Source organism: Melanotaenia boesemani, chromosome 20 (genome assembly GCF_017639745.1).
Source record: "Melanotaenia boesemani isolate fMelBoe1 chromosome 20, fMelBoe1.pri, whole genome shotgun sequence".
NCBI lineage: Eukaryota > Metazoa > Chordata > Actinopteri > Atheriniformes > Melanotaeniidae > Melanotaenia > Melanotaenia boesemani.
Window position 1 is genome coordinate 20,851,867 of NC_055701.1, and position 11,565 is coordinate 20,863,431.

At 36.7% G+C, this 11,565-nt stretch overlaps 1 protein-coding gene across 1 annotated transcript; it reads left to right on the forward strand.

Annotated features, from left to right (window-relative positions):
- The first annotated feature begins 7,886 nt into the window (after positions 1–7,886).
- Positions 7,887–11,427, forward strand: LOC121631503 (syntaxin-11-like). Its single transcript, XM_041972484.1, has 2 exons — positions 7,887–8,043; positions 9,799–11,427. The coding sequence occupies exon 2, from the start codon at positions 9,801–9,803 to the stop codon at positions 10,650–10,652; it is 852 nt and encodes a 283-aa protein (XP_041828418.1). The 5' UTR covers positions 7,887–8,043; positions 9,799–9,800; the 3' UTR covers positions 10,653–11,427.
- Positions 11,428–11,565: the final 138 nt, after the last annotated feature.

An 11,565-nucleotide genomic window follows, 5' to 3' on the forward strand; every position in this document is an offset into this window, starting at 1 on the left:
ATCACACCAGTTTTGAAATCTTTATGCTGGTTTCCAGTCAGTCACAGAATAGATTTTAAAACCCTTCTGATTGTTTACAAATCCCAGAATGGTTTTGGCCCAGAATACATCTGTGATATGTTCAGACAATATAAACCTAGCAGAGCTCTTAGATCCAAAGACTCTGGTCAACTAGTCCAGACCAGAGTCCAGACTAAACATGGAGAAGCAGCATTTAGCTGTTATGCTGCAAACCAGTGGAACAAACTGCCAGTGGAGATTAAACTTTCACCAAATGTAGACATTTTTAAATCCAGGTTAAAAACATTTCTTTTCTCTTGCGCCTATGCATGAATTCTGCATGGTAACTTTTTAACTTATCTTGCATTTAATAATTTTAATGCAATTTATTATTTTATTGTGATTCCTGATGTGTTGCTGCCTTTTACTACTTCTTAATATCTGTAATGCTTTTATTTTATGTAAAGCACTTTGAATTGTCCTGTACTTCAAATGTGGTATACAAACAAACTGCCTTGCCTTTTAAATAGTTTAAAAAAATTTTTTTTAAGAGAGACAAAAATTAATAAGTAAAAGAAAATAAATTCACTTTAATTTTATATATTCTTTAAGAAAAAGCTAACAAAGAGTAATAAAGATTAAACCAGTGAGACTGAGAGAAGCTTTCACAACTGTGTATGCACAGTGCACAAACAAGTATAGAATAATAATAGTTCAACATGAGCAAATACTGTTGTAAGTGACTGAAATAAGTAACTGTTCCTCATAAAAACAGGCCGTGAAGTAACAATAAAAAATGGAGAGCATGCATGTGCTTGTGTTTGTAAGCGTGCACGCAGGGATATTCAGTGTGAAATCTTTTAAAGTTTTTTTTTTTTTTGTTTGTTTTGTTTTGTTTAAAATTTTTTTTTACTTTTTATTAAAGCACACATAGACTTAGCATTTAGAGGAAGTTACTCTGACACATTTGCAGACAGGATTTTAAACACTGCTTTGGTCATAAAACTCATCCCTGAACCTAACAGATAGTTGAAGAGTTCCGTTACAAATTAAAATCTGCATTTGATAAGAGAAGAGCAAAAAGATTTTGTCCTCCAAAGTTTATTCAGCTGTCTCCTTCAACATGAAAAGTATTCAAAATTTGCAGATTAGTTTAAACAATAAGCCCCCAAGGAAATTTGAGCTCCTATTCCCATCCATATTTTTAACACTAAGACTAAGAAATATCTTTAAAAAAATATATATCTTGAAGGGAAATGTATTGACTGTAACTATATATTTTGTAAGTCAATTGATGTTTTCCTTTCTTAGTGGTCCAGATTAATCAAGATTTTGATAAAAACCAACCTGGCATTGGTGTCATAAGGTTACTACAACCATCAGCAAGGATTAAATATTAGCTGATTTAATATTCCATCATTCATGTCTATCTTTAATCAGATTAGATGCCATTCTGGGATGTCCTGTTGTTTTATAGGGAAAAATAACTTGATTCAACACAACAAAGTGAATCTGCAAGGGTTTAACACCCCAGTTTATGTGACTTTATTGTCAGATAAATTTTAATATCTCCTCTCTCATATAAAAAGTATGTAATTTGTGTTATTTATGCTCTTTTTATTTTTGCTCCACAGCAAAGCTCTTCTAAGCAGCATACCAGCAGCTAAAATTGGGGATAGGTTAACTTAAAACAAGAGCGATGTGTCACCTAAGCTTAACAAAGTGAGAGCTTGGGAAATCAGGAAGAAACATCTCCAAACTCATGACAGGCATTCATGTTAATTTGATCAGATGCTCCAAGACACTGGTGCTGTTATGTGAACCTCAGTACGGAGTTAATAAGTTGAGATAATTAGAGTCACAACTTTGGGTAACTGGAAACAGCTGATGTTTTCTCCGTCGATAACAGTAGCCTAACTCCTGAGGCCTAATGTAACATAATGTAATAAAAATGTAGGTGGTCTCAGCAAGTCAGACTGCATGTGCATGCGTGTCATCTTTTTGTACATGGGCATCTAAGAGTATCAAATATGAGTGAGTGGGTGAAATTCAAATCTGATGAGCGAGTCTTTTTCTATGCTTTACAATTTCTTGCTATGCATATGAAATTGGATTAGAAAGCATGAATGTCAGCAAAGGTTTGAGATTGTCACAGCTGTACTGCATAAGTCTGTCAGAAATAGCAGAAAATATCATTAGCTGTACATTAACTCACATTACTGACACTGTTGCAGTGTAGCTCAGCAAAAATACACAAAGCACGAGTTATTGGATTAATGCTGCTATATTACAGAGACAGTCATCTTACACATTGTGTTTGTTGGCCTGAATACCTAACTACTTTATTCTCTGAATATTTACAAGGATTATTAGGCTGATTTTCTCCCTTAAATCTTTTTTGTAAGATTGTAAGACAGCATTGTTATCAGACTACAAAGCTAAGTTTTTTTTAGAGAACCTTTGCTCATCTGACCCATGTTAGTGGATCACAGATTATGTAATAGCATATTTTGTGTAATAAAGAGGTAAAAATATTCCTCAGAAAAAAGATTAGCAAAAAAATCTGGCATGATGACATTGTGAACTGGTGTCATAGTGGAAATGGGTTCCATTCAAACTTCTTAATGCACAGATTAGACTGTTTTCCTTGAGATTAGCAGATTAACAGCCTTTAAAAAAGAATACATTTTTGGTTCGTCCACGATAAACTATTTCCCAGTGTTGCTTCAACTCTAGACGTGAACATGTGATAAGCTGTAGGAAGAGTTTACAAGGCTGAGTTCTGCTGATCACATGCAAACATCCTGACTGGAGATCAAGGAAAAATACATGTGAAACTCTGTTTGCTGATTAAGGACGAAAAATCAGATCAAATCAGAACCAGCCGACTGAGATGAGGTAAGCCACAGCTTTAAACTTGCAATGCTTGTTGAGTGGTGTTTAGAGCTGGAAATCCATTCAATAAATACAACTCATCTATAAAAAGCAGGGCAGGTTTGAAATAATTCTCCCACTTTCTACAAGCAGAAACTCACAGCAAAATTTAAATGTTTGAATTTAAAAAAAAAAAAATCCAGTAAAGTCTGTTTTCTAATAAGCACTCTTTAAAGTGCTTATTAGAAAACAGACATCTTGGAGTTTCAGTAGATTTTGCACCGCAAATAGTGGAAAATTTAATTAATTTGATTTAAACAGTGCAAATTCAAAGGAAAACTCACCTTGGGAAACTTCACAGAGACAATAAACAGCTTAAATTCAAGCCCAATTAAATACACCACAGTTCAATCCAATTATAACCTATTGAGTGAGAAGGCAAGATGGGGACACAAGCAGTTACTATTACAAGAAAAAAAATACAAAATAAAAAAAAACAAAAACACAAAGTCATTGACAGCAATAATGACATATACATATAAAGAGAACACAGTTAAGGATGGTGCTCAGTGCATCATGGGACTCCCTTTAGCACTTTAGGTCTATATCAGCACCATTAATAGGATGGTTGAGGGTCACTCAAACAAGCCTACAACAAACTTTATCAGAAAAGATCATTTTATGTTTAATCTTAAAAACTGAGATGGTTTCTGCCTCCTGAACCCAAACTGGAAGCTGTTTCTACTATAAATAAAGCATTCACTCCTATTCTGCTTTTGGAAGCTCTTGTTACCTCAAACAAACTCCAGCAGCGTGCAAAGGCTTCAGCAACACTTTAAATGTTTTACCAGCTCAGGTAGGAAGTACAGTACTTGTAGTGCAGAGAATGGTACCTGTACATATAGATTTTGATATTTTTCAGCTGCAGGCATCTAATTTATGAGTATACTTGTTTCTTTTTTTTCTTTTTATGTGATCCATTTTTTAATTGAGATGATTCTAAAACTTTACTTGTGTCCTTTCTGTGCTTAATTTTACCTAATGTGTCCTAGTCAAAGATAGCCAGAGCCTGTCCCAGAGTCAGGGTGAGAGATGTTAGAACACTGCAGACAGGTCTATGTCACAATGCTGTGGATGTGAGGACCCAAATGCAGACAGTAAAGGCAGGAGGCAGAATGATGCTGTTGACTAAGATTTAATCCAGAACGCAACACAGGAACTGAGACACGACATGGATGAACATAAGGACTTGACAAAGACAACTGAAAACCAAGGGGCATGCACACAGGAGTAATAAGGAGCAGGTGAAGTGAATGAGCAACCAGACCAGGTGAACTAACGAGCCAGGAACAGAACACAGAGCACATGAGGGAAAACTACAACCTGAACTAAACATGACAAAACCAAAAACCCAAACATGATCTAAACAGAAACTAAACATGACAAACACCAGAATATAAACCAAGACCATGAAACATGACAGTCTAATTGAAATTATCAGACATGATTAAGAAGACAGATGCTTGTCTATAGGTTTTGCAATTGAAGGAATGTGTGAGAAAGTGCACTAAGTCATAAAAGGGAAGAAAGTGTACATAGATCTGCAGGACAGAAACATGTCAAAGCATGACTTTCTTTTCCTTTGTCAGTAAAGCTTATAAGTTAGGACTGACATAAAGCCATCACTTTGTTGTACTGATACAGGCATAGACTTCTGGGGGACATCCCACGATGCACCAAGCACTTCTTCCACTTTCACTTCTCTTTTTTCCCTTCTTATATAAATATACAATATTAATATTATCATTTCCTTGTGTTTCTCTTTTTCTTTCTTAGCAGCTATCCCTGGCTTATAGGTATGGTGCTGTTAAACTCTCTGTCCAATTCTCTCCACCCCCAACTGGTTGAGGTAGATTTATTTTTATGGGACTACATTTGGACCACAATTAATTGCCATGACTTGGACGGTATCTGTAAGTGTCCTGAAATGACTTTGTTGTGAAATGGTGTCATGCAAATAAAGCTGAATTGAATTTGACTGAAAACAGAAGAGATGCAAAAGATTTTCTGCAGACTTCAGTGTTCCACACAGGACAACAGCCTCCTTCATTCTCCAGGTTTGGAAACATCAAACAAACTTTCGTGATCTTGATGACCTGTTGAAAAATTCCTCACTGAGAAATCAGGGATGAAGAAAGACAACCATTGTTGTAGTGCTTTGCCAGTAAGACTTCAGTGGTGAAGCTTCCAGACAGAAACCATCACATGGCAGCCTGAATGAAAGAAAGCTGACCATGAGGAGCCACATTGATCTGATCGTCTCTTTTATTTTATTTAATGTTTTTCAGCTTTACCCCAACTTAGGTCTAACATCATAAACCATTCCTAAAAGTACAGACACACATATGAAGCTGCTGTTTTACATATAGCAGAGTCTACAACATCTCAATCTGAACTACAGCAAATCTTAATGAATGAAAATGCATATTACTTAGAACATTGCTAAGAAGAGTAGGAAAAAGCATAACCCCTCATTCCATTTCATTTTGAGGCACAAATGTGGATTGTTAGAAGCTTTTGCTGATTGAGAGACTTTTTGTTGCCACCAAGTGGCTGGAGTTGGAGTTTACTTCACATGATATAGATTTAGTTCTTTTGTTTCTTGACTTTGAATATTAACTATTCTGATTAAACTCTTTGGATTTTTATGTTTATAGAGGAGCAGCTGAATAACTAATCTGTAATTTCATTCTTCTCTCCAAGCAAACTATGTGAACACATCTTGACCTGCTCTCATTGTCGTTTGGCTCTTCAGCCTCATTTATGCTCTTCTTCTTTTCATGAGAAAGGGGCAACACTGGAGTTGTGTGCCTACAGCTGACTGATTTAGCAATAAAAAAAATCCCCTTTGAGGAAAAAAAAGTGTGACTCATACTAACAGAAGCAGATGGAAATTATAATCATGTACAAACCACTGTTGGAAATTACTGTATCACACAACCGCCCACAAATCCACTGAAACCTTCATGTTCTTGTCCATACACAATTCAGCTTCTCCGCCTGGTTGCATCAACGATAATCTCGTAGCGGTTGGTGGTTACACCATTAGCAGCATGAGAACAAACCTTTGGTAAGGTTAGGTTTCATTAAAATGAGAGGTTTTTAGAAGGAAAACAGATACCTGACTTCTGAAAGACCTCATGACTTATCATAACTCAAGACTTTGGTCCCACCCCTGAAGGAGATAACCTTATCTGCTATACTTCCTCTTTATTTTGTAATGCTGCTGGTGTTCAGTGTCAGTGGCAAATTTATTTCTCAACCTCTCAACAACAATTACAAACCCAGATATGCTATCTGATGCGTTTAATCAGTTTTTTGCTATTCTGTTTATGAGATAACTGCCACTTTCACTCCACCTGATCTCACCGTCAAGCCCACTGATCCTGCCATGTCTGTTTTTAACAGCAGTGAAATGACAGAGCTGAATATAGCTAACATCATCATTCATCCATCCATCCATTTTTTTCCCAATTAGTCCCATTCGAGGTGCGGGGAAGCTGGAGCGTTTCCCAGCAATTATCAGGTGAGAGGCAGGTCCACCCTGGACAGGTTGCCAGTTCATCACAGGCCAACATCATCAGTTCACTTAATAACTCTAAAGCCAAAGATGTTAATGGGCTTGATACAAACTTTTTAAATTGCATAAAGAATCATTAATCTATCCAACAATGCGTATGCTTAATTTTTCATTCAAAATAATATTGTCCACGCCAAACTTTGGTCCAGTGTTATTTTTATTGTAAATTAATTTATCCAATGCATGTCCCAATGTCGATATCCAAATGTATGCTGATGATGGTGGTCATTTACACTGAAGAGGTGTCCAATATACTCACCCATGCTATGGTTCACGTTGATTAACGGCTTTCTAAATCCTGCCTGCTACTGTACACCAAAGACTGTCTGTATGATTTTCACAAAACAGCCAGTGGACATAAAATAAAAAAACACTCTGGGGTCTTTTTGAGAAGTGAGGAAATTGTAAACAAAGTTAGGTATCTTGATGTGACATCGGACCCAGTATTAAACTTTAAGAGTCAAAGGGGTTTTAAGCACAGTCAAATTTAATCAGTTTTTACAGTATTAAACAGATCAGGCCTTCCCACACTCTATGGTCCTCTCAAATATACATACTGCTTCACCAGCTGGTCCCAAACAGGTGTAAATCCACTCAGATTCATGGAATCACTGTACAAAAAATCTGTAACATCATACAGTCTGCTAATTCTGGAGAATTTTAAGAATTTAAATATGCATGTTTGATTTATATGTTGATATATGGACTGGCTCCACCTCCCTTGTCTGACTTTTTAGACTGAGAACTCACCATGGACTCAGGACCAGGGCTTTCTTTAGGGGTGGCTTTGAAATTCCCCACAGAATAACTGATTTTGGACTAAATAAACTTTCTGTGAAGGGTGCTAAATTCTGTAAAACTCTTCTACTCTCATCAAGAGAATGTCCCACATTTCCAGCTTTTAAAATACAACTCAAACGCCGGCTAAAACAAAATCATTGGTAACATGTAAACATTTTAAAATCTTAATGTCATATTTTATGCATTATACTTTTATTGCACTAACATGTGATTGTTGTATTATTTATTCTTTCTTACAGATCCAGTTTAGCTTGTTAGCTCTAGACTGGCATGTTTACAGTAATTGCTTATAGATGTTCATTGACATGCACTGTCTGTATCAAATGAACTGGTAAATAAAATAATAATTTTTATTAGGTTCCTTGTTGACATAGAAGTAAAACAACACAGAAATGTGTCTTTTAAAAATATTTCCAGCCGGCCTGAGACTATAGAAGAATGTAAACACACATATATCAGTCACCTTTATGGTAAATCCTCGAGGGGTTTGGCTTTAGCTTACTGTACGTCACCCTGTGTGTCCATGTGACACAAAAGGAATGCAGAAAGTTTTGTTTCTAAGAACATTTCCTCTTAAACAGGTGTATCACTGAAGATGGTTAAGATTTTTCAAAAATCCTCACCTGCTGCCACTTATTGGACTTGATTCTCATTTTCATGATCAGCTTTGACTGCAGAAGACAAAGAAACACCTGTGAGCCGTCGACGGAAAACTAACACGTGTACAAGTAAGGGATGAGAATTCTGTCATTATAGCTGTTCATGTTCTTCAGGTTTACCTAAATAATGTTTGTACTGCTCTCTAAAGAATACAGATTATAAAGACTCAAATTAGGTCAGTTTTGTTTTTATAATTGTGGGGAAAATAAGGAAAATGTGTATTTTCTATAATAAAATTAAGCTTCCTCATATCACCAGGTCATGTCTGCCTTTTGTCCGGCTGCTCTGAATACAGATTCTGTATCCTCCTTTTGTTTTTCTTGGATTTCGCTTAATTCGTTTTAAATATAAGCATGTCTTTCAGACAAAAATGATCATAAGCTTAGTTAGACTGAGCCTGTGCTTTTTCACACGGGAACTTGTTTGGTGAGTCTTAAAAATGTCAGTATATCAAGAGCATTTATCAAAGATGACTTGATACTGGGGCTGTTGTGTTCAAACATTGCTCACGCACTTAAAAAAATTTTTCCATGTTCATGTTTATGTTCATCATGTTAGCTGATCTCAGACCTGTTTTTTGCACGTTGCACATAATAATTTGAGCCATGTTTATAATAACAAATTAGCCTTTGTCTATGGATACAGGATAGGTCGACTTTCAAGTGTCTTTCTTTTAGTAAAATGGAAATCACACCACAAAAGTATCAGTATTTCCATTTTAATCTTTATTCATTTGTGTCCATTTTTAGCTAAAAGTAAAGGAGTAAAAACAAATGTTTAGTTCACTCTGCAATATTTCTATTTTTACCCTTCACTGAAATAGTGTTTGGTAGCAGGAAGTTGCAATATCTGCTAAGATAAATGCTGCTGTTACTTCAGTGAAAATGCAGATTGTGTTTATTCTTTTACATTTATTCATCTCATATTTTCATTCATTTATTTTTGTCTGGTGTTGTTACCCCTTTAAATGAAGCTGTTTCTATCCTTAAAGGTTGCATATGTTTGTTATTTGGTAGCTTTTGAAGTAGTTCTGCTCTATTGTCTATCTGCAGTTTAGATGCACTCGGCTTTCTTTTTTCTTTTCTTTTTTCTTTTCTTTTCTTTTCTGTCAAATTTCACCCAATGGTTCATAGATCACAAGAATAGTTTTGCTGCTGTAAGTTATTCATGTTCACAGATTAACCCACAAATAACTATTGTTGACTCTGCTGCTCTTCAAAGCTGGGTGAGGCATTTTTCACACGTGTTTCGATTTTTTTTTTTTTTTTTTTTGGCCTGCAGCTATGTGTTAGCACACACCTACTACTTAATAAAAATAAAAAAGGCTCTGAAATTCAGCTGCCTCGTCTCACAGAAAATGTATAATAGGTACCTTTGTTAGTACCAGTAATTCTGACTTTATTTTTCATTTCCTTTTGTTTTCTGAAAGGCAGCATTCAGAGGAGTTGAGGCCTACCTATTAACATATATTTAGTATTATTTAAGCATTAGCATGAGTTTTTTTTTTATTTTTGGTCCCAAACAAATGACAGAGAATCAAAAATTACATGGTGTAACACCACCCATTCCTTCTGTAGTGCAAACACACTTTTAGCAACCAAATATTTCCCTCAGATACTGAAGATTCATCAGGAGTTTCACACAATTATTACCAAAAAAAAGTTGCTATTTTTATTCTCTGACAACTTAAGCTATTTTGACAACTTTTTATGCCAATAAGTTGCAACAAAGGGGAACTTGAGCCCTTGCAGAACTAAACTATGAATCACTGCCCTGTTTAACAGAATTAATGAATTAGACTTTCCTCCTCTTGTTTCCTTCAGACATGAGAGACAGACTGAATAACCTGCATCAGGTGCAGACTGACTCTGAGGGTTTTAGCACAGTGGAGCTAAACACCCTGTCAGAGCATGAAGCAGCAGCAGCAGACCCTGACCTGGATGGCGTCCTGAAGGAGGCCCAGCATATCCGTCTTGAAATCCAGCAGATCCAGAATGACATCAGTGAACTGAAGGATGTGAACTACCAGGCTCTGAACCAAACCTCACATCCCGTTGTGACAAAGAGGGACTCCAATGCAATCGGGGCAGACATTAAGCGCAGAGGAGAAGCTGTGTTGCAGCAGCTGCACATGATGAATGATTTGAGTGGAGAGCTGGAGGCTAAACGCGGCACCTCTGACCCCACAGCACGAATTGCTCGAACACAGTACCACTGTCTTAGCAATGCTCTGCGGGAGGTAATATTCAGCTACAATGACACAGAGATGAGCCACAAGGAGGCTTGTAAAAGGCAGATCAAGCGGCAGATGGAGGTGGTGGGTAGGGAGGTCAGCGAGGAGGAGCTGGAGGAAATGATGGGGAGCGAGGAATTGTGTGTGTTCAGCATCAATGTGACAGGGAAAACCGCCCATTCCGCCCTCCTGCAGATCGAGAGCCGACACCAGGAGCTGCTAGAGCTGGAGAAGAGAGTTACGGGGATCCAGGAGCTGTTCCTGGATGTGGCCATGCTTGTAGATGAGCAGGGCACAGCATTGGAAAGCATTGAGAAAAATGTCCAAAACACAGAGATGGCTATTCAAGGTGGCATGGTCCAGCTGGAAAGAGCCACTGCTTCTAATAAAAACAACCCCTTCAAGAAGATGTTTTGTGGCTGCTTTCCATGTTATCACAATTAGGTGTAAAGTTCTCTGTGACAGTAAAATACTGTCAGACTTAATCACACTGGCTTCAAGTGTGAGGATGAGCCCAAAGAGGATGGACAGTTTACTTAAAAGGTGTGACTGGACCATGATGAGGAGAAGGGGCACAGGTCTTAAATGAATATAAAACCAAACATACTGTATAGGTCATGTGAGTTATGAAGAAATTTTACAATAATGTTACATAACAATGTTGTTTATAGATCAATCTACTGGTCAGTGAAGTTCAACTTTACTTCAAACTCTTGCAAAAAGAAAATGCTGCTTATGTTATAAATTAGTTATATAAAACAAAACAGTACATGAGTCACACAGGTCATTTTTCTGTGACGTGTGAAGGAGAACAGGGACACTTGCAGTAAATGAAATTTTTCCTATGAAAGGTATTGTGGAGATGCTGATGCAGCACATATACAGTGGGGCTCTTCAAGACCACTTCAGGACAGTAGAAATTTTCAACAACAATATGACTATGGTAAAGTAACTTTTTAAAAGAGGAAACTTTTTTGTATTTAGCTTATTTGTTTGAAATTAACAGGAAAAGGAAAAGAAAGTCATGCTTTGACATGTTTCTGTCCTGCAGATCTATGTACACTTTCTTCCCTTTTATGACTTAGTGCACTTTCTCACACATTCCTTCAATTGCAAAGCTTCTGCTCAAACAGTCATTGCTAGACTCTACTGCATAACTGAGGACAATTGTAGGACTTACAGTAGTTCTCATAATATAAATAAAATATTGATGTTTATACAGTTATTACTAATGATTTATCTTTGGGAGGTTGTTTTTTTTTTTTTAGCTACAGAGCTCTCTAGCTTGACTCACATTGCTAAATGTAAGTGCCAGCTTTTTCTTTGTTTCACATAAGCCCATGTATTCTTCTTAAGA

What these genes read in the sequence shown, in the direction of transcription:
- LOC121631503 (XM_041972484.1), top strand. Translation starts at nt 9,801, where the DNA reads ATGAGAGACAGACTGAATAACCTGCATCAGGTGCAGACTGACTCTGAG.